Source organism: Nerophis lumbriciformis, linkage group LG18, assembly GCF_033978685.3.
Source record: "Nerophis lumbriciformis linkage group LG18, RoL_Nlum_v2.1, whole genome shotgun sequence".
Lineage (NCBI taxonomy): Eukaryota > Metazoa > Chordata > Actinopteri > Syngnathiformes > Syngnathidae > Nerophis > Nerophis lumbriciformis.
The window spans coordinates 20,137,501-20,161,589 of NC_084565.2; the positions used below are offsets into that span (position 1 = coordinate 20,137,501).

Sequence of the window (24,089 nt, forward strand, 5' to 3'; positions counted from 1 at the left end):
ATGATTACGAGTACAAAAGCCCTTAAATGTATATCTTTGTTAAAAACATTTAAAGTCATTTAGATAGCCCTTTTTATCTTTTTATTCTATTTTATATTTATTATTACTATTATTTATTAACATTTAATACTCTATCTATATTTGCTTTTGTTTTCTTTCCTTATTGTTGAAAGTGCCTTTAGTTGAGTTGAGTTGAGTTTGAGTTTATTTGGAACATGCAAGCATACAACATGATACATCACAATTTCCAGTTTCTCTAGTCAACATGTTCGAAAAGGAGTAGGAAGAAGCAGAGTTTATTTAATCCTACCCCTTTTCTTCTACACAACAGTTGCTAAAACTTTTGTTCACTTCCTGTTCTCAATTTATTCACAATATACTCCATTAGTAATCACAATAAAAATAAATAAATAAATAAATAAATAATTGGTGAAGTAAGTTATATTTCATATGATGAGATGAGTAAGATTATTTTGAGAATGAATGAATGGATGGATTAAATAAATTCAGAATGTTTATCATGGTTCTTCTTCTTTGTACTTTGTAAACACTTTAAGTTTGAAGAGTTTCTTGAAGTGGATCATATTAGTACATTGTTTGATTGCTTTGCTAAATCCATTCCATCATTTAATTCCACATACTGATATACTGAAGGTCTTAAGTGTTGTACGTGCATACAAATGTTTTAAATTACATTGTTCTATAAGATTGTATTCCTCCTCTTTTTTTGAGAAGAATTGTTGTATATTCTTGGGTAGCAGGTTATAGTTTGCTTTGTGTATAATTTTAGCTGTTTGGAAAATTCACTATATCGTGGAATTTCAGTATCTTTGATTCAATAAATAAAGGGTTTGTAAGTTCTCTATATCCAACATTATGTATTATTCTAACTGATCTTTTTTGTAACACCGTTAGTGAATGAAGTGTACTTTTGTAGTAGTTTCCCCATATTTCTGCACAATAACTCAGATATGGTAACACTAGCGAGCAGTAGAGAATATGAAGTGATTTTTTGGTCTATATACAGTGGTTCTTAACCTGGGTTCGATGGAACCCTAGAGGTTCGGTGAGTCAGGCTCAGAGGTTCGGCGGAGATCAAGACACACTTGACTCATCGTGTAAATAAAAACTTCTCCCTATCGGCGTATTACGGATACGGCAACAGCAGAAGTCACACTGATTTGCAGGAGTGTAATTTGTTGTGAGTGTAAGCACTGTGTTGGTTTTGTTCTTTGAACAAGGTGATGTTCATGCACGGTTCATTTTGTGCACCAGTAAAAAAAACATGGTAACACTTTAGTATGGGGAATATCTTCACCATTAATTAGTTGCTTATTAACATGCAAATGAGTAACATATCGGCTCTTAACTAGTCATTATTAAGTACTTATTAATGCCTTATTCGGCATGGCTTTGTTATAACCCTAACCCTCTAACCCTGGCCCTAACCCTCTAACCCAGGGGTCGGTAACCTTTTTGGGCGAGAGAGCCATTGTAATGGCAATCTTCACCTTCAAATGTTCCAATTTATTGTCATTACTCAACAGGTTTGAGGGAGTGATCCTACGCAGTAGCAAACATTGCATATGAAGTGAGGTCCAGTCGGAAATCCAGTTTATGCATATTAGTTAACGAACTTGCAGGGTGATTGAAACATACCAGGGATTATTGCAGTGATATTGTGTTATATGTTCTCCTGCCTGTTGCTGTCTGCTGTTGTCTGCTGTTGGTAAGAACGGTTTGTGCTCCCACACCTGAGTCCTTCCTCGTTTGGCTCACCTGTGCTCCTACATATGCCTTCCCCCCTGCACTGCTCAACCAAAAAGCCCGCCACCTAGTGACAAAAGAAAGTAATGCCAACACAAAAATAAGGATGCCTTAAATGGCTCCTACAGCCATGAAAGACAAATATTTTAAAATGTATTCCCGTGAGAGCCATGTAATATTTTTTAACACTAAATACCACTAAATGTGTGCATTTTTAAGTAAGACTATCATTTTTACAGTATAATAAGTCTCAGAATAACATTGTTATTCTGAAGCTAACCATCCATCCATTCATTTTCTACCGCTTGTCCCAGTCAATAATAAGTCAAATACTTCTTACCATTAATGCGACTTCTCAAACAGGTGGGGTAGAAAACGGATGGATGGATTAAAATGCATGAGAATGATTTATATTTTGAACGTTATTTTTAACTCTGTGATTACCAGCGGAATTATTCATTACTTATCGTGTTAAGCGGTTAAGATTTATCTGAGAGCCAGATGCAGTCATCAAAAGAGCCACATCTGGCTCGAGAGCCATAGGTTCCCTACCCCTGCTCGAACCCTAACCCTAACCCTAACCAAATAACTCTAAATTAAGTCTTTGTTACTTACAATATGTTCCCCTAGTGTCCAAAACACTCTAAATTAAGTCTTTGTTACTTAGAACATGTTCCCCATTCTAAAGTGTTACCAAAAACATATAACTTTGTCTTGAAGTTGAAAAAAAAACCAAAATTGTTTTTTTCACTAAAGAAGGGTTCGGTGAATGCGCATATGAAACTGGTGGGGTTCGGTACCTCCAACAAGGTTAAGAACTAGGGATGTCCGATAATGGCTTTTTGCCGATATCCGATATTCCGATATTGTCCAACTCATTTAATTACCGATACCGATATCAACCGATACCGATATCAATCGATATAGATACAGTCGTGGAATTAACACATTATTATGCCTAATTTGGACAACCAGGTATGGTGAAGATAAGGTACTTTTTAAAAAAAATTAATAAAATAAAATAAAATAAATAAATTAAAAAACATTTCTTGAATAAAAAAGAAAGTAAAACAATATATAAAAAAAAAACATAGAAACTAGTAATTAAGGACAATTGGTCAAATTAACTGTTAAAGGTTAGTACTATTAGTGGACCAGCAGCACGCACAATCATTAGTGCTTATGGACTGTATCCATTGCAGACTGTATTGATATATATTGATATATAATGTAGGAACCAGAATATTAATAACAGAAAGAAACAACCCTTTTGTGTGAATGAGTGTGAATGAGTGTGAATTAGTGTAAATGAGGGAGGGAGGTTTTTTGGGTTGGTGCACTAATTGTAAGTGTATCTTGAGTTTTTTATGTTGATTTAATTAAAAAAAAATACAAAAATTAAATAAAAAAAAACAAAAAAAAAACGATACCGATAATTTCCGATATTACATTTTAACGCATTTATCGGCCGATAATGTCGGCAGATCGATATTATCGGACATCTCTATTAAGAACCACTGGTCTAGATTCTAGAACATCCATCCATCCATTTCTACCGCATATTCCCTTTGGGGTCGCGGGGGGTGCTGGAGCCTATCTCAGCTACAATCGGGTGGAAGGCGGGGTATACATCCTGGACAAGTTGCTACCTCATCGCAGGGCCAACACAGATAGACAGACAACATTCACACTCACATTCACACACTAGGGCCAATTTAGTGTTGCCAATCAACCTATCCCCAGGTGCATGTCTTTGGAGGTGGGAGGAAGCCGGAGTACCCGGAGGGAACCCACCCAGTCACGGGGAGGACATGCACACCCGGGATTGAACCCAAGACTACTCAGGACCTTCGTATTGAGGCAGATGCACTAACCCCTCTTCCACCATGCTGCTCGGTCTAGAACATGTTTTGCTTTATTCATTATTGACGTGTTTCTTGCTACTTTATGTTGTATATTTTCTACATGAGATTTCCAGTTCAATTTATCATCAATCATTATACCTAGACATTTGTGTTTCATTTACTCTTTCAATTTCTATTCCGTCTATTTGTATTTGTGTTTGACTTTCTCTTCTACTGTTACCAAATAGCCTTGACTGTTGAGTGAATTATAAATGTATGTTTGTTGTTCATTAAAAAAAACAAAAACTATAAAACTACATTACCCAGAAGCCTCATACCACCGCAAAGCCTTATGGGAAGGTAACCAACGTCCTTGTCTGTCCAAGCTCACGCCAAGGAGGGAGTCTGTCAGTCACTTCCACTTGAACGAAAATCGAATATTTCCGAAATGATGGCAGCAAGATTCCTACGTCGTTCCCTCCCGGTGCTGAGGCAAGCTCGCTGCTATGCCGAGGCCGTCACCGGTGCCCAGCAGTTGTCCTTCACGTTCGCCTCCCCGACACAGGTAGCATGGCTAGCTATAGCAGGGTTACCAAGGCTATATGGGCTTAGGCTAACGTTGGCGGGTTAGTTAGCACAATATCTACTTAAAATGCATGTATAAAGCACTTATATGTATGTCATTTTGGCGTGGTATACTCACATTCACGCTTGTGTGGGTTGTTGATACTGCCTAAACCGGGGTGACTGTATAGCTAGTAGAGCTAGCTGCCATTCATTTTGGCTGACCTGCCCTGTGACATTTTGACTTACTTTACGGCGACCCCAGAAAGGGACAAGCGGTAGGAAATGGATGGATGGATTACTGGTGTCATAAGGACTGCCTTATGTTCGTTTTGACAGCAATATCTGAGATCACACTGTTAAATGACTGTTCACAGACACTTGTCATTGCTATTGGAGGTGAGCATTTCTAATTTTGAGTTAAAGTTAAAAGTCCCAACGATAGTCACACACACACTAGGTGTGGTGAAATTATCCTTCTGGAGGAAAGTTCTGTGGTCAGATGAAACAAAATTTAAGCTGTTTGGCCACAATACCCAGCAATATGTTTGGAGGAGAAAAGGTGAGACCTTTAATCCCAGGAACACCATGGCTACCGTCAAGCATGGTGGTGGTAGTATTATGCTCTGGGCCTGTTTTGCTGCCAATGGAACTGGTGCTTTACGGAGAGTAAGTGGGACAATCAAAAAGGAGGATTACCTCCAAATTCAACCTAAAATCATCAGCCCGGAGGTTGGGTCTTGGGCGCAGTTGGGTGTTCCAACAGGACAATGACCCCCAAACACACGTCAAAAGTGGTAAATCAGGCTAGAATGAAGGTTTCAGAATTACCTTCCCAAAGTCCTGACTTAAACGTGTAGACAATGCTGAAGAAACAAGTCCATGTCAGAAAAACAACAAATTTTGCTGAACTGCACCACTTTTGTCAAGAGGAGTGGTCAAAAATTCAAGCAGAAGCTTGTGGATGGCTACCAAAAGCGCCTTATTGCAGTGAAACTTGCCAAGGGACATGTAACCAAATATTAACATTGCTGTATGTATACTTTTGACCCAGCAGATTTGGTCACATTTCCCGGGGTGACTGTAGAGCTAGCTGCCATTCATTTTGGCTGACCTGCTCTGTGACATTTTGACTTACATTACTGGTGCCATAAGGACTGCCTTATGTGTGTTTTGACAGCAATATCTGAGATCACACTGTTAAATGAATGTTCACAGACACTTGTCATTACTATTGGTGAGCATTTCTAATTTTGAGTTAATGTTAAAGTCCCAACGATAGTCACACACACACTAGGTGTGGTGAAGTTGTCCTCTGCATTTGACCCGTCCCCATGTTCACCCCCTGGGAGGTGAGGGGAGCACAGAGCAGCAGCGGTGGCCACGCTCGGGAATCATTTTGGTGATTTAACCCCCAATTCCTACCCTTGATGCTGAGTGCATGAAAGTTACACTCTCATGATTGTTTTTTTTACTTGGTCGTCAGTTCATGTAAACCAGGGGTGTCAAACTCATTTTAGATCGGGGGCCACATGGAAAAAAATGTACTCCCAAGTGTGCCGGACTGGTGAAATCACGGCACTATAACTTAAAAATAAAGACAACTTCAGATTGTTTTCTTTGTTTAAAGATAGAACGAGCACATTTGAAAAATGTACAAATCCTAATGTTGTTGGGGCTTTTTTACACTTATATGTTGTGGTTAATAGTATTCTGTCTTTATTTGTCGTTATTTATACTTTCTGAATAAATGTGATAATGTTCATCAGTCAACTCGTTGGTGTAAATTGTCATTCTATCAAGATAAAACAAAATAATATCAAAATCAAATTACAGGATGTTATTTATGTAGTTTGCTCATTTCCCTCGACTGGTGCACTAACATTAGGTGTTTTTTGTTTTTTTTTTACATATGCAGCATCATCTACAAAGATTTGCTATTGCGACATCTAGTGGACACATTTAGAACAGCGGTTTCTTTCATTCAAACATTGCGGCTCATTTTTATACTTGGCCAACTCATCCCTTGAGCATGTATGTACGGGCCGTACATTTGACACACCTGTTTTAACGGCAACAAATACATTAGCTGCCATTCATTGGCAGCTAATGTATTTGTGTAGAGACACTATATTGGTTGGATTCTTGTAGAGACACTATCTTGGTTGGATTTTTCTTGTAAATCACTGCTTTGTGGGCCGCTGTACATTGGAACATTAGCCAATGATGAAGTATTGCTCTGTATTTTTTGCAAAACACCTGTGTTGACAGTAACAGTTGTTGTCATTAATTTTTGTGCAGGTGTTTTTTAAGGAAGCCAACGTGAAGCAGGTCGACGTGCCGACACTTACCGGTATGTTTGGTATACTGGCCGCCCACGTGCCCACCTTGCAGGTTCTTCGGCCTGGCGTTGTCACTGTCTTAAGCGAAGACGGCTCTGCTGTTAAATACTTTGGTAAGATGGTGTTTCATGGCAGCAATGTCATAGCGGCCTTCGTGCATGTAGATAGTGTCATGCAAATACAACAAAATAATAACTTTTTCCTCCATGTTGTGTAGTGAGCAGTGGGTCAGTAACTGTCAATGCTGATTCTTCAGTGCAGCTCCTAGCTGAGGAGGCGGTACCGCTTGGCGATCTGGACATTTCTGTGAGTAAAACCCCAGTCCAAAAAGAAAACCATTAACATTTCAAGGAAAAAGCTGCAACGACTATTTTGATAGTGGTTTAATCATTGATTATCTTAACGATTAGTCGACTAATCAGATAATGAAACATAAAACTATTCCTCATTTAGCCATCTGCTTTTAAATTCATCTTAACATATTTTTAGGCATGTACTAACAAAGATGGCTAATTTATTTTTACAGTAACTGTGATGCTCATTAGTCTGTTACAAAAAACAAAAATAATTAGCCCACTTTTGTACATTTAAAAGAAGCAAGAACAGGCCCAATGGTAACAAAACAAAGTATTTTTTATGAAAACAAAGACAGTAGAAATAGCAGCAATAAAAACAAAAATATCTAACTTCCTCAAAAAGAAACCTATACGTTTGTGATGATGTGTTTAAAAAGGTACACATACTGTATATAATATTGATTAACTCCTGGCTTTTTTAAAATCAATCTATTTGACTCCATTAATTCTGAACATGCTAGCTATCTCATAGTTTGTATATTTATTATTTTATGATATCGGCGCTTTGGTGCCTAATGTCCGTGTGTTTGTGTGAAATTTACTTTTGTCGTGATTTTCTTCTGTGTGCTGCAAATTGACGCTGCTTTACACTTTAAGTTCCTGACTAGAGACAGGCCGATATTATCGGCGATAAATGCATTAAAATGTAATATCGGAAATTATCGGTATCGGGTTTTTCTATTATCGGTATCGTTTTTTTGTTTGTTTATTTTTTATTTTTTATTAAATCAACATAAAAAACACAAGATACACTTACAATTAGTGCACCAACCCAAAAAACCTCCCTCCCCCATTTACACTCATTCACACTCATTCACACAAAAGGGTTGTTTTTTTCTGTTATTAATATTCTGGTTCCTACATTATATATCAATATATATCAATACAGTCTGCAAGGGATACAGTCCGTAAGCACACATGATTGTGCGTGCTGCTGGTCTACTAATACTACTAACCTTTAACAGTTAATTTTACTCATTTTCATTAATTACTAGTTTCTATGTAACTGTTTTTATATTGTTTTACTTTTTTTATTCAAGAAAATGTTTTTAATTTATTTATCTTATTTTTTGTATTTTTTTTTTTTTTTTTTAAAAGGACCTTATCTTCACCATACCTGGTTGTCCAAATTAGGCATAATAATGTGTTAATTCCACAACTGTATACATCGGTATCGGTAATTAAAGAGTTGGACAATATCGGATATCGGCAAAAAGCCATTATGGGACATCCCTGTTCCTGACATATAAAAAATTAATATATTTTATGGACTATAGAGTGCGCCAGTTAGCCGCACCCACAAAACTTTAGAAGAAAAAAACATTTTCCATATATTATCTGCACCGCAGATATACAGGTAAAAGCCAGTAAATTAGAATATTTTGAAAAACTTGATTTATTTCAGTACCGTTATTGCATTCAAAAGGTGTAACTTGTACATTATATTTATTCATTGCACACAGACTGATGCATTCAAATGTTTATTTCATTTAATTTTGATGATTTGAAGTGGCAACAAATGAAAATCCAAAATTCCGTGTGTCACAAAATTAGAATATTACTTAAGGCTAATACAAAAAGGGGATTTTTAGAAATGTTGGCCAACTGAAAAGTATGAAAATGAAAAATATGAGCATGTACAATACTCAATACTTGGTTGGAGCTCCTTTTGCCTCAATTACTGCGTTAATGCGGCGTGGCATGGAGTCGATGAGTTTCTGGCACTGCTCAGGTGTTATGAGAGCCCAGGTTGCTCTGATAGTGGCCTTCAACTCTTCTGCGTTTTTGGGTCTGGCATTCTGCATCTTCCTTTTCACAATACCCCACATATTTTCTATGGGGCTAAGGTCAGGGGAGTTGGCGGGCCAATTTAGAACAGAAATACCATGGTCCGTAAACCAGGCACGGGTAGATTTTGCGCTGTGTGCAGGCGCCAAGTCCTGTTGGAACTTGAAATCTCCATCTCCATAGAGCAGGTCAGCAGCAAGAAGCATGAAGTGCTCTAAAACTTGCTGGTAGACTGCTGCGTTGACCCTGGATCTCAGGAAACAGAGTGGACCGACACCAGCAGATGACATGGCACCCCAAACCATCACTGATGGTGGAAACTTTACACTAGACTTCAGGCAACGTGGATCCTGTGCCTCTCCTGTCTTCCTCCAGACTCTGGGACCTCGATTTCCAAAGTAAATGCAAAATTTGCATGGTTGGGTGATGAAGACCTCTATGAAGAACCCAGATTTCCCTCGCCCGGACGCGGGTCACCGGGGCCCCCCTCTGGAGCCAGGCCCGGAGGTGGGGCACGATGGCGAGCGCCTGGTGGCCGGGCCTGTCCCCATGGGGCCCGGCCGGGCACAGCCCGAAGAGGCAACGTGGGTCCCCCCTCCAATGGGCTCACCACCCATAGCAGGGGCCATAGAGGTCGGGTGCAGTGTGAGCTGGGCGGCAGCCGAAGGCAGGGCACTTGGCGGTCCGATCCTCGGCTACATAAGCTAGCTCTTGGGACGTGGAACGTCACCTCGCTGGGGGGGAAGGAGCCTGAGCTAGTGCGTGAGGTGGAGAAGTTCCGGCTAGATATAGTCGGACTCACTTCGACGCACAGCAAGGGCTCTGGAACCAGTTCTCTTGAGAGGGGCTGGACTCTCTTCCACTCTGGCGTTGCCGGCAGTGAGAGGCGACGGGCTGGGGTGGCAATTCTTGTTGCCCCCCGGCTCAAAGCCTGCACGTTGGAGTTCAACCCGGTGGACGAGAGGGTAGCCTCCCTCCGCCTTCGGGTGGGGGGACGGGTCCTGACTGTTGTTTGCGCTTACGCGCCAAACGGCAGCTCAGATTACCCACCCTTTTTGGATTCACTCAAGGGAGTACTGGAGAGTGCTCCCCCGGGTGATTCCCTCGTTCTACTGGGGGACTTCAACGCTCATGTTGGCAACGACAGTGAAACCTGGAGAGGCGTGATTGGGAAGAATGGCCGCCCGGATCTGAATCCGAGTGGTGTTTTGTTATTGGACTTTTGTGCTCGTCACGGATTGTCAATAACAAACACCATGTTCAAACATAAGGGTGTCCATATGTGCACTTGGCACCAGGACACCCTAGGCCGCAGTTCCATGATCGACTTTGTAGTTGTGTCATCGGATTTGCGGTCTCATGTTTTGGACACTCGGGTGAAGAGAGGGGCGGAGCTTTCTACCGATCACCACCTGGTGGTGAGTTGGCTGCGATGGTGGGGGAGGATGCCGGACAGACCTGGCAGGCCCAAACGCATTGTGAGGGTTTGCTGGGAACGTCTGGCAGAGTCTCCTGTCAGAGAGAGTTTCAATTCCCACCTCCGGAAGAACTTTGAACATGTCACGAGGGAGGCACTAGACATTGAGTCCGAGTGGACGATGTTCCGTGCCTCTATTGTCGAGGCGGCCGATTGGAGCTGTGGCCGCAAGGTGGTTGGTGCCTGTCGTGGCGGTAATCCTAGAACCCGCTGGTGGACACCAGCGGTAAGGGATGCCGTCAAGCTGAAGAAAGAGTCCTATCGGGCTCTTTTGGCTCATAGGACTCCGGAGGCAACAGACGGGTACCGACAGGCCAAGCGATGTGCGGCTTCGGTGGTCGCAGAGGCAAAAACTCGGACATGGGAGGAGTTCGGGGAAGCCATGGAAAACGACTTCCGGACGGCTTCGAAGCGATTCTGGACCACCATCCGCCGCCTCAGGAAGGGGAAGCAGTGCAATGTCAACACCGTGTATGGTGAGGATGGTGTTCTGCTGACCTTGACTGCGGATGTTGTGGATCGGTGGAGGGAATACTTCGAAGACCTCCTCAATCCTACCAGCACGTCTTCCTATGAGGAAGCAGGGCCTGGGGAATCTGTGGTGGACTCTCCTATTTCTGGGGCTGAGGTTGCCGAGGTAGTTAAAAAGCTCCTCGGTGGCAAGGCCCCGGGGGTGGATGAGATCCTTAAGGCTCTGGATGTTGTGGGGCTGTCTTGGTTGACAAGACTCTGCAACATCGCGTGGACATCGGGGGCAGTACCTCTAGATTGGCAGACCGGGGTGGTGGTTCCTCTCTTTAAGAAGGGGAACCGGAGGGTGTGTTCTAACTATCGTGGGATCACACTCCTCAGCCTTCCCGGTAAGGTCTATTCAGGTGTACTGGAGAGGAGGCTACGCCGGATAGTCGAACCTCGGATTCAGGAGGAACAGTGTGGTTTTCGTCCTAGTCGTGGAACTGTGGACCAGCTCTATACTCTTGGCAGGGTCCTTGAGGGTGCATGGGAGTTTGCTCAACCAGTCTACATGTGCTTTGTGGACTTGGAGAAGGCATTCGACCGTGTACCCCGGGAAGTCCTGTGGGGAGTGCTCAGAGAGTATAGGGTAACGGACTGTCTTATTGTGGCGGTTCGCTCCCTGTATAATCAGTGTCAGAGCTTGGTCCGCATTGCCGGCAGTAAGTCGGACCCGTTTCCAGTGAGGGTTGGACTCCGCCAGGGCTGCCCTTTGTCACCGATTCTGTTCATAACCTTTATGGGCAGAATTTCTAGGCGCAGTCAAGGCGTTGAGGGTATCTGGTTTGGTGGCTGCAGGATTAGGTCTCTGCTTTTTGCAGATGATGTGGTCCTGATGGCTTCATCTGGCCAAGATCTTCAGCTCTCACTGGATCGGTTCGCAGCCGAGTGTGAAGCGACTGGGATGGGAATCAGCACCTCCAAATCTGAGTCCATGGTTCTCGCCCGGAAAAGGGTGGAGTGCCATCTCCGGGTTGGGGAGGAGATCTTGCCCCAAGTGGAGGAGTTCAAGTACCTCGGAGTCTTGTTCACGAGTGAGGGAAGAGTGGATCGTGAGATCGACAGGCGGATCGGTGCGGCATCTTCAGTAATGCGGACACTGTATCGATCCGTTGTGGTGAAGAAGGAGCTGAGCCGGAAGACAAAGCTCTCGATTTACCGGTCGATCTACGTTCCCATCCTCACCTATGGTCATGAGCTTTGGGTCATGACCGAAAGGACAAGATCACGGGTACAAGCGGCCGAAATGAGTTTCCTCCGCCGGGTGGCGGGGCTCTCCCTTAGAGATAGGGTGAGAAGCTCTGTCATCCGGGGGGAGCTCAAAGTAAAGCCGCTGCTCCTCCACATCGAGAGGAGCCAGATGAGGTGGTTCGGGCATCTGGTCAGGATGCCACCCGAACGCCTCCCTCGGGAGGTGTTTCGGGCACGTCCGACCGGTAGGAGGCCACGGGGAAGACCCAGGACACGTTGGGAAGACTATGTCTCCCGGCTGGCCTGGGAACGCCTCGGGATCCCCCGGGAGGAACTGGACAAAGTGGCTGGGGAGAGGGAAGTCTGGGCTTCCCTGCTTAAGCTGCTGCCCCCGCGACCCGACCTCGGATAAGCGGAAGAAGATGGATGGATGGATGGATAATGCAAGTAACTATTTAAGAGGATATCAACTTTTATTTCTCATTACTGTAGAGTTCTTTACCATTGTGCTGTAATTGGAAGGTAAATAACTTTTCTATGCAAAATGAATAAACACTAAAATATAATGGACACTCATTTCTGTAAGCAGAAATTTAACTTAAATATTGAACATCTTTAAGTGCATTTTTTTCCCAGTTGGAAAATCACGTCATTTTGATGGCCGTGTCTTTCCCGTCCAGTTTGAAGCTGAAATATTACCACCACAGGACATTTGGCTTTGTAATCATAATTTTTGCTCCTAATTTTTGTTACTCTGCAGCACTTCTTACTGGTGAGTCGCAAGTAGGAAGGCTGTCTGTTCTTCCTATGTGTGTAAATCTATAAGATAGCTAAAATTCCAGAAAATAATCAATATATCAGTGTGCTGCTTTTTAACACATCATCACAAAATGTTTCTTAATTTTTTAAGCAAGTTAGTTTTTATTGTTTGTTGTTAATCCATACATATGTTTTATTTTGCACTTTTCCTGTCCTTACTTTTAAATAGACAAGAGTTTAATAGCGATTAAACAATTTTTAACAGCCTATTGAGCTGCGAATTAGTCATCGTTGTTTTTAGTAAGCACATGCCTGAAAATACCTCACGCTGAATTTAAAAGTTGATGGCTAAATTAATGCCCCTGTATATGTGTATACTTTATCATTTGTCTAATCGACTAATCCCTAAGATAGTCAATGACTAGTCGACTATCAAAATAGTCGTTAGTTGTAGCCCTAGCTGTCAGCAAAGAAAAAAAAAACATAAATTAGCTGCATCGTTTTATAAGCCGAAGGGTTCAAAGCGTAGGAAAAAAGTAGCGGCATATAATCTTGAATTTACAGTACTTGAACTGACAAAGAAATAGACAAAGTTTAGTTGGCGGACTTTGGCTCAAATGATAGTTCAATCTATGTTTTACACAACTCCGTCTCACACTTCTTAGCTGGCTAGCAAGGTAACAAGCGAACTATCTTACAGAGTTGATTTCACATTCTCCAGATGTTCTACATCCTGCTTGTGTTAAATGTAGTTTCATAAAACAAGGTCCACTTTGCAAAATGAGCAAGGTATTTATGTCTTTAAAAAGATTAGAATTAAATGTTCCCACACTTCACATGTTTTCACCTGCGATGTTGTTACGAGTGGCCACGTTGACGCGCTTCCATCTGGAAAAACGCGAGTGATGATAACACCAAATATAGTCAACAAAATAATTTGTTGGCGACACTCTTTAGAATGTTTTTCTTTTTTTTTTATACATTACATCCTATACATCCACTTACAATGGAACCTACGGGAGTAAATGATAAATGGAGTGTACTTGTATATTGCTTTTCTACCTTCAAGGTACTCAAAGCGCACTATTTCCACATTCACCCATACATTCACACACTGATGGCTGGAACTGCTATGCAAGACGCTAACCACGACCCATCAGGTGCAAGGATAAAGTGTCTTGCGCAAGGACACTACAAACGTTACCGGAATGGCGGAAGCTGGCATCGAACTTGGAACCCTCAAGTTGCTGGCTTGGCCGTTCTAACACCCGAGCCACGCTGTCGCTGTATTTCGCCTGTAAAGCATTTAAAAAAACCTCAACACCTCCATTAAGGTTGTATATACATGTTGTAAGTATATATCTAATGTAGTATCCGGCACATCCATAATTACATGCAATATTTACATATTTTGCTCATTTTTAAGCATACGGCAGCGCATCAAAAACGCATCACATTTGCATTTACCTTCAACAATATCACTGATATTACCCACTGCAGACTTCTGGAGAGCAAAAAATAATAATAAAACATCACTTATGTCTGCTGTCACTAGGATGCTGACGGTTAGGATGTCCATATATTCCCATTTAGATAAAGAATGACTCCTAATCCTCAAGAAGGGTTTATAAAACATACAAAAAGGTGTGCGCAAACCAGGATCTTTTGTGCACCGTCAAAGTTGGCTGCCAAAGTTTACCAGCTTCTCAGTTTATGTCCACGTCATTTTACTACCAAGGTGAGAGCCATGATTTTTTTTTTTTATCTAGAACTAACTTTCATGACCTGAGTTCAATCCCCGGGCTCGGGATCTTTCTGTCTGGAGTTTGCATGTTCTCCCCGTGACTGCGTGGGTTCCCTCCGGGTACTCCGGCTTCCTCCCACCTCCAAAAAACATGCACCTGGGGATAGGTTGATTGGCAACACTAAATTGGCCCTAGTGTGTGAATGTGAGTGTGAATGTTGTCTGTCTATCTGTGTTGGCCTTGCGATGAGGTGGCAACTTGTCCAGGTTGTATCCCGCCTTCCGCCCGAATGCAGCTGAGATAGGCTCCAGCACCCCCCGCAACCCCGAAAGGGACAAGCGGTAGAAGATGGATGGATGGATGGATGGATGGATGGATGAGCTCCCAGGCAAGAAAGCAGCTCAGCAGCTGATGATGTCAATACAACCAGCAAGTTGCCTCTCTTTGATCAATGCGCCGCTAATTGTAGGTCCTTAACGTTAGTGCTTATAATAACAATATCGCTAATACTTTAATATTCATGTCATGTAATGTAAATTGAGTATTGTTGGCGCTTTTTGAATGGTTATCGGGTTTTATGATCAGAAGACACGCAAAGAAGCAATGACATCATAGCTACCATTGGCTCCATTGTAAGCAGACTTGTTTTAAGTTATTTACAAGTTAGAATGCATTAGAAAAAGACACGTGTTCTTGTCTCTCATAAGCATTGTGAATTATAGGCAAAATTGAAAAAGAAAAACTGCAGTTCCCCTTGAAGCTTACACAGTCTTTGTATTAAACAAAAAAAAACGCTTGTTTTTCTGAGAAAAAATGTCCAATGTGAGTGAGTCGATTGTCTTTTATAGATTTGATTGTTTTAATGAGATTTGAGCGATGCAGTGTCCTTATCCATCTTGTAGAGGCAGTCATAATTACCGCTATTTACCCAAGCATCTCCTGCAGCAGGGACATGCTCTTTGACAGCATTGTTTGAACCCTCCCAAGATTTCTAATTTCCTCTCGTTTTGATCCATGGAGCCCCCCGGTGACGACCCGTCTGGTCCGTGTTGCAGTTGGACATGAATGCCGACGCCTCGTTTAAATGTCATGCTTGTTATTGCGGCACTGCGCACTCATTGCCGTCCTTCCTTGACCTTGGGCAGCGCCACTGTCACTGTGAACTTGACTCCGAAGGACTAAATGAGCCCTCCCTTTCTTGGACTGTGCGGCAACAATGCACGCGAGGCGGCGCTTGTTAATAAGAAGGGAAAGGTCACTCACTGTTGAGTTATAGCAGATGTGTCAAATCCCCACTGGGAGACCTTTAACTTCCAGCCATGTTTGGCATTTCTACTTTCTCATCGTCACTATGACAAATGAAGCTTTCAGAGAAAAAGTGGCAGTTGGGATTTTCTACTCCTTTACACCTCACTCAACAGGGTTTTAACAAAGTTTGATGAAGGTGATTGGTTCTACTAATTTCACATATGACCGTCAATAAGTTACTGTCTACTTATGTGTTGAAGCTACTTCCTGACTGTTTTTTTTTTTTAAATAATACATCAACACAGATATTTTATAGAGCTGTAATGGTTGGTACTTGTATTCATAATTACAATGTTCGTTAGGGCTGGACAATCAAATTGTGATTTCGATTATAGATTACAACGGTCATAAAAAAATAATCGGTGAAAAAAAACTAAATGTATTTGTATGCGCAACGTGCATACAAATACAGAGATTGTAATGGTGGAACGGGAGAGGAGCGAAAGAGTGAAGAAGGGATGAGTGGGTGTAAGGAACCGTGTAACGAGGCCTGTCGCCATCACGTCTCCACCCTCCACCTCATCACTGCCACCGCAACCTAGGGGGCTGATTAGATTGAACACATATTTATAAAAAAAATAACCAAATAATATCTTATAACAAATACAAATATTTAGCATTTGAAGATAAAATCAATTTGCTGAATGACGATATACGATATATATCTCAATATGTTTTCCGTAAAGTAAAAACAAAACAGTCCTAGTTACCTGAGATACTAAGTATGTCATTATTATGACTTAGTAAGTCAATATTTTGACTTAGTAATTTACTAAGTCAAAATAATGACTTGCTAAGTCAAATTAATGACTTACTGTAAGTAAGCGTTTGCAATAAGCGTTTGAAAAAAAAGAGTTAAAAGTAAAGCCACATGCTGACATATGCTCAACTCATCATGCTTAATTTATTACAGCATTTGGGAAGCCTGTAGTTGAATTTTATTATGTAAATGTTATATTTTTATCAACATGTCTTAGCAGGGACCCTGCCATTCAAAACTGGGCTGCTACATTACTAATGATTAATGTAACTATAGCTGAAAAAATAGTACAATAGCAATAGGAGAGGCTATTCATCCCTGAACACCATGGAGTTCATGTAGGCTTAATGATGCAGTTACATTATTATATCAACTATCAGAGACAGCTTCAGGAAACTCTTCATTAACATAATGTGTTTTTTTGCTGCTTCAAAACAGCTCAATCAACACAGAAAAAGGAGAGAAAGACAAGCATTATTGACCTACAGTTAACAACTAACAGACAGGGCTTTGCTGTCCGTTTCATGTGGGGCGCACACACACACACACCACACAGTGAGCTAACGTTACGCTAAAAGCTAATTTGCCTTCACCTCAAGGACTGCGAGCGAGCTGAGATGCCGCTTTTATTTCTAGAACGTCAACAGGCTCATAGTGATGTTAATAGTAGTTGACTGGGAGGTGTTTATTATAATTTGGGGAGAGTCCGCTGCCTTATGCTTACCTGCTAAACACCTATCTGCTCACCCCACCTGCCTGTGCCGTGAGCACTGACTCCATGCGCTCTGAATACGCACTGCTGATTGGCTGTTACCGCTCTGCGTGTAACCAATCAGATGGTTCTGTGGGTGGGACAATGCTGGCGGACAGCAGCACAGCAGAGAGACTTACTGACAGGGGAGGCAGAAACAAGCGGAGCAGCTTGTTAAGACGGTAGTTTAGGCGGTGGCTTTTTGTTGTTCAGGCGGCCGCCTTAACAACAAAGCGCTGCGGGAAACCCTGTGTCAAACGTTATCCATATATTTACAGACAAACTAGTGCGTGAATGTGAGTGTGAATGTTGTCTGTCTATCTGTGTTGGCCCGATGATGAGGTGGTGACTTGTCCAGGGTGTACCCCGTCTTCCGCCCGAATGCAGCCGAGATAGGCTCCAGCACCCCCCGCGACCCCAAAAGGGATGGATGGAATATGAGGTTTTTTCTATTCTTTAATATCAACTTGTTAGTCATGCCTTTATCTCTATTTTTTACATTTTGATAGAGTTTTTATTTATTTATCTTTTTTAAGTTATGTACATGTAGATGCTGTATCGGGACAGATCCATTAAGAGTTTGAGCAGAAATATGTAGTATAGTAATTAATTGTACACAATAAAACGTTAACAAAATGATGTGTCACATGAATAATTTTTGAAGTAACACCTTAGTGACATGAAAAAAACACAATGTAAAAAAAAAAAAACCAACCCTAATGTTTACTTTTTGATTTTAAAATGAAACACAAAACAGTTTGGCTAATGAAGATGAAGTCTAATAAACAAGCTTTGTTCTTCTCCAATGCCTCCCAGTAGTTCAATACAACAGTTTGGCCACAACAAAAAACCCGGAGTGATACCTCGCACATCAAATAAACAATCTTCCCAGCCTGCGTTCAATTCGATGAGATGACTAAACATTTTAGCCAGTATTGATGTTATTTGAACACTGATACAGTTTGCAGTTAAATAAAGGACGAGTGAACATTTCAGTAAACAAAGTAAAGACTTTATAAACAAGTTGTGACAACGTTCACGACACATCGCCTGCTGCAAAACATCAAATAGCTTTCTCCTTCGCTGTATACTTTTAGTGTGGGGACAAGTGCGTCTGTCTTCAATATTGTCCACACCTGTCTCCATCTGAACATAGCAGTGTGCTCTTAAACGCACGCCGGGAAGCGAGGGAAAATGACGTTAAACCAAACGCTTGGCAGCGAAGTCGGTGTCGTTGGTCCGCCATGATTATCAAGCCAAACACCACTAGTGCGCATGCGCCTGACTTCGTGTTGCCGAAAATGAATGACTGTTTTTCATAAACAAGTTAACAGTTTACTTACAGATTTATCCTTTACAAGGCTTGTAAGAGCTAACACAACTTGTCTACTTCTCAATTGTCTCAACCCGGAAGTGCCCAAACTAATGATGAGTAGTATTTTCATATAGCCACAAGGTGTCAGTAAAAGTCTACAATCAAATGGGCATAACATTGCAGGTCCCACGGGGCATTTCCTGTACGTGGGAAGGGATTCGTTCCCAGGGATTCGAATAAAGAACCAACTCTTTTTCTTTACTATAGTGGCCTCGATAACGGGAACCGGTTCTCAAAAAGGGATTCGAGTCCATGGAATCGGTTCTTTTCTTATCGAACAACCGGGAGAACTGATTTCGAACATTATCCCTACCCACAACACATCTCATCTGCTTGCGTTGTCGTGAACAACATCAACTATGTAACATCAACCTACAAACATGACCGCAGTCGCAAGTTAAGATGTGCTATTTTTTTCTTTCTATTATAAACAGCCTCAAGTTGCTTCCACAAGTGTATTTGAGAACAGCAGCACAGTCTATAGTGGTAGAATAGGTGTAAACGGTAAAAAAAAAACGGAAATAAAAATATTTAAAACATTATTATTTTTCTATTGTTCTTTTAAATGTATTGTTATTACTAATATATTACTTGTTTATTAATTACTAATTGATATGTTTTATTTTCAAACTATACTTAAAGTTCAAATTAATCAATAAGCTTGTTATTAATCGTAATTACAATATCAATTAAATAATTGTGATTTCTATTTATTCCATAATCATCCAGCCCTATTTTTATTACAAAACCTTCGAACTAGCAGTGTATAATTGAGTCTTTTTTTTTTTGTTACCAATATGCTGATATATTGTACAGTACTTGATTTCCATGACTGATATCAAGCGATACCTATATATGCAGCAGCAGCTCGCGATGTGCCTAGGTCCTACTAACTTTGGCTCGCTGTAGACGCGCAACTCAAAAGGGGTATATCCCAACCACTTATTAGGGCTGGATGCCCTAAGACTGCAAGCAAAGTTCAGCTTCCTCTAAAATGTCAAAATAAAGATAGGTGGTCAAATATGTACATTTGTATTTACCTTTTATTGACTAAATATGTGCTGGAATTTGTTCAACCTTTGTTCAGAATCAGGTACTTTCGCTGATGTTTTTTTTTCCTTGTTCGTTGTGGCAGCGTCACAGTGCAATAAACAGTGTTGAAGCGAAGCGTTCATTGACTTTAATGAGGGAGCAAAGAGTACATTGTTCCACTGTAGCCAAGCTAAACAGTAATTGTGTAAATGCTCGGCTTAGTCCCGCCCATTGGACTCTTGGTGTCTCTGGAAGTAAATGGAATGTGGGATTGGCCTCGGCTGGCCTCGACGCTGGGCATGATGATTTGATGATCTGTCTGAGGCTGAATCCCTTTTGTGATCGACAACAATATGAGAAAATCAGCGGTCTTGAAATAGAAACCATTGCCACAGCATTTTTCAAGTTTCATTCCATTTTTTTGAGTTGATATGGACAATTTCTTTGTTAAATGTTTATCTGTTATCAAAGTCTGTACTTGTATTTAAAAAGTTAAAGTTAAAAAAGTTAAAGTACCAATGATTGTCACACACACACACTAGGTGTGGCGAGATTATTCTCTGCATTTGACCCATCACCCTTGATCACCCCCTGGGAGGTGAGGGGAGCAGTGGGCAGCAGCGGTGGCCGCGCCCGGGAATCATTTTTGGTGATTTAACCCCCAATTCCAACCCTTGATGCTGAGTGCCAAGCAGGGAGGTAATGGGTCCCATTTTTATAGTCTTTGGTATGACTCGGCCGGGATTTGAACTCACAACCTACCGATCTCAGGGCGGACACTCTAACCATTGGCCACTGAGTAGTAGTTTAGAAAGTAGCAGAAGATGAGCTTCCCCTGCTTGAAAGACCAGCAGCCGCCACTGCTACCTATTCATATCTATAGATGGGGTCATGAAGTCAGGATCGAGGTTAGGTGTTTTGAGCAGAGGATGAATAACAGCTTTTTTCAATGCTAGGGGAACAGTACCAGAGGAAAGTGATAAGTTAATAATATTTAGCACCGATGGTCCTAATATTACAAACAGCTCCTTGATAAGCTTCCCAGGAAGTGGGTCAAGTAAACATGTTTGTTTTGTCCCATTTACACGTTGCAGGAGTTCCTCTAATGTTATTTCTTCAAAAAGAGAGAGATTGTGGAGAGCAATATCCGTTGTACATACATTCATATCTGCATTAATAGAACCCAAGTGGAGCTGGAACGCGTTATCTTTAATCTCCTTTCTAATGAGTTAAATTTTCTTAGTAAAGAATTACATAAAGTCATCTGCCGAGTGGGTGGAGCTACTGGGGGTAGTCCCTTGTTGGGTTAGCGATGTTACTGTACTGAACAAATATTTAGGATCGATTTTATTGTGGCAGATGAGATTGGAGTAGTAATTAGTTTTAGCTAAGGTAAGCGCGTGTTTATAAGTTTTTAAACCATCACTCCATGCTTGTTGGAAAAACCTAAAGTTGAGTTGCACACCATTTGCGTTCCAGCTTTCTACATGATAATTTAAGAGCTCTGGTTTCTTTTATAAACCAAGAGTTACGTATTTTAGGGGCTTTTTTTTTTTTTTTTTTTGCTTTAGCGGTGCTATACTATCAATGGCGTTGCGGAGGGCATTGTTAAAGTTATTAGTGAGATTAAATTAATCGTAAAAAAAGATGAGCAACAGCTCGTATGTCAAGATATGTACCGTATTTTTCGGAGTATAAGTCGCACAGGCCGTAAATGCATAATAAAGAAGGAAAAAAACATACATAAGTCGCACTGGAGTATAAGTCGCATTTTTTGAGGAAATTTATTTGATAAAACCCAACACCAAGATTTGAAAGGCAATTTAAAATAAATAAAGAATAATGAACAACAGGCTGAATAAGTGTATGTTATGAGGCATAAATAACCAACTGAGAACGTACCTGGTATGTTAACGTAACATATTATGGTAAGAGTCATTCAAAAAAACTCTAACATATAGAACATGCTATACGTTTACCAAACAATCTGTCACTCCTAATCGCTAAATCCCATGAAATCTTATACGTCTAGTCTCTTACGTGAATGAGCTAAATAATATTATTTGATATTTTACGGTAATGTGTTAATAATTTCACATAAGTCGCTCCTGACTATAAGTCGCACCCCCGGCCAAACTATGAAAAAAACTGCGACTTATAGTCGGAAAAATACGGTTTTTACTGACATTATATTCTGAGCTGAGGCTCACTGTGTAACACAAACATGATAGTTTTACGTGCTTTGATGGGTATTTTCATGTGATGCGTTTTATTGATTCCTTAAAGCTAGACCTACTGGATATGTCTACTTTTTTTAAATTTCAAATCACAACGAAGAAGTAAATCCTTTGCATCAAAGAGTTAAAGCTATCGATCAATTTTTTTGGTTCACTGCCATTCCATTCAAGTTTTGTGGGTGTCGGTAATACACATTTTCAATCATTGGCAGATAGTTAAAACAAACCAAAAGTATGTTTCTACAATGTAGACCAGGGGTGCCCAGTCAGGTGTGCTCTTTGAGCACACCTGATTTAGACCGTGGAGTGCTAAGGATACTTCCAGTGCTAATAAAAAAACATTGCTTATTATGTGTGCCAATAAATCAGTCATAAGACTCTCCCATGAGTGAACGGAAAATGCCAAACGTCACTTGTTCCCAGTAACATGACTTATTCGCACAGTCTATGGCCATCTTGAGCCTTTGTGGAGGTGGCGTCTTGAGTGCTTGGACTAGCTGCCATTTGGGAGGATAACAATATCTGAAGTTGTTATACTTTGTTCATTGTTCTTTTATCTTAGTCGAGTGATAATGCTATGTTTTGTTATGTCCCATAGGCTGCTAAATCAAACCTGGAGAAGGCCCAGGCCGAGCTGCTTGGCGTGTCCGATGAGGCTGCGAGAGCAGAAGTTCTTATCAGCATAGACACCAATGAGGCAATCATCAAGGCATTGGAATAGACCCACGGTATGGCCCACCAGTTTATCTCTGTAGCGTTTTTAGTAAACTATGAAAGTAGAACCCGCAAAACGTCCTTTGGTAATACCTGGTACTATGAGGTGCTAGTTTAGTACTTAGTCAGTTGGGGTTCCACACTTGTAAGTCAGTACTAGTTGCTCATTGGTTGAGCAGACTTGTCATTGCAGCAGTCAATTTTCCAGCTGCCCTCAGTCTCTTGACTAAAATGTGCCTCTTTACTAACTTTACTTACCATGACCAAGTACCACATGCTAGGAAATTACCACCTCCAGTTAGTTGTGTCCAATAAAGTGGCCAGTGAGCGTTCTAATGAGTCTTTTGACCGCTAATAATTTACCACTTGCATTGTTAGTGGCAGCTGAGATTTTTTTTTCTTTCACTTCCAGGTCATCTAATCTCGTTTTGTGGAAATCCCTTTCCAGCATCGCCAACTGTCCATACCAGTGTTCAGTGGATTCCATGCTTGCGTTGTACAGTGGTAGAAAGTCACAAAAATAAATTTATTTGGAATTATCTAGTGAAATTGTACTGTGTTTATTCAACTGCTTGCAGTTCAGTGTTTCAACCGCTTGGTGGCAGCAAATGTCAGCTACTCAAGAGTCTAAAATAAAGTCTAACATCTGATGATTTAACTGACTTTTAAAGATGCCTTCCAGGAAAAAAAACATAGCTGCACTTTGAGATTAAACAACACCAGCATTGAGATAGGCTCCAGCACCCCCGGCGACCCCAAAAGGGACAAGCGGTAGAAAATGGATGGATGGATGCATGGTTATGAGCTACCATTTGAGGGTTTTTTGCTCTTGTGTGGCAAAGTGGGACCTTCTCCTGTTTCGTAACGTCCTTGCCAACTGAGGTGTTGAGCTCATTCATTCACGTGCTGGAGTCAAACCAGTTTGTTTTGAATGTCACAACGGTAGGCCCCTGAGCACATGCACACAAAAAATCACTTGTATAAACGCTTACTGTTCTTTTAACTTTTGAGAAGTTTGTGTTCTGATTCTTAACACAGAATGTATTATACACTGTGTGGACTGCTCACATCAGTAATTAGAACAACTAGCTCTCAGCAGCTTTTGGAGTTATCAGTCAATGAGAGAGTATATTATTTTATCAATATCGTCTTCTCAGCTATCCATTAAATGCATAAGTGACAGTGGTGTGCAACATGCCGCCACTAGGCTTAATACAGCCCCAAGAGCATTTGATATGGCCAACCATGCCAATTTAAATTGAAATGAAACCACAGAGAAACATTTAACCCACATTTCATTTGAATAGACATGTCTTGTCCTCAAAACACTGGTTGTTTTTTTAATTTTTTTAACTTAAAAATAGTATATCCTACTTTATGACAGGGACAATACAGGGGACTCCACCTTGTAGGGTCACGATGTCTTGATGTTTGAGCCTTGTGTGATAATCTGAGACGATCAGCACAAATCATACATACTTTTATTGTTTTGTATTGTGGAATGTTAGAAAAGGCTTAATCAATTGAAATTAATCAGAAAAATGGTAGGTAAGAAAAATATTAACA

General features: G+C 41.1%; 1 protein-coding gene across 1 annotated transcript; it reads left to right on the top strand.

Moving 5' to 3' along the window:
• The first annotated feature begins 3,950 nt into the window (after nucleotides 1-3,950).
• Nucleotides 3,951-23,072, top strand: atp5f1d (ATP synthase F1 subunit delta). The gene is made up of 5 exons (XM_061977810.1): nucleotides 3,951-4,176; nucleotides 6,477-6,630; nucleotides 6,735-6,823; nucleotides 22,408-22,537; nucleotides 22,936-23,072. The coding sequence occupies exons 1-4, from the start codon at nucleotides 4,060-4,062 to the stop codon at nucleotides 22,528-22,530; spliced, it is 483 nt and encodes a 160-aa protein (XP_061833794.1). The 5' UTR covers nucleotides 3,951-4,059; the 3' UTR covers nucleotides 22,531-22,537; nucleotides 22,936-23,072.
• The last annotated feature ends 1,017 nt before the right edge of the window (nucleotides 23,073-24,089 follow it).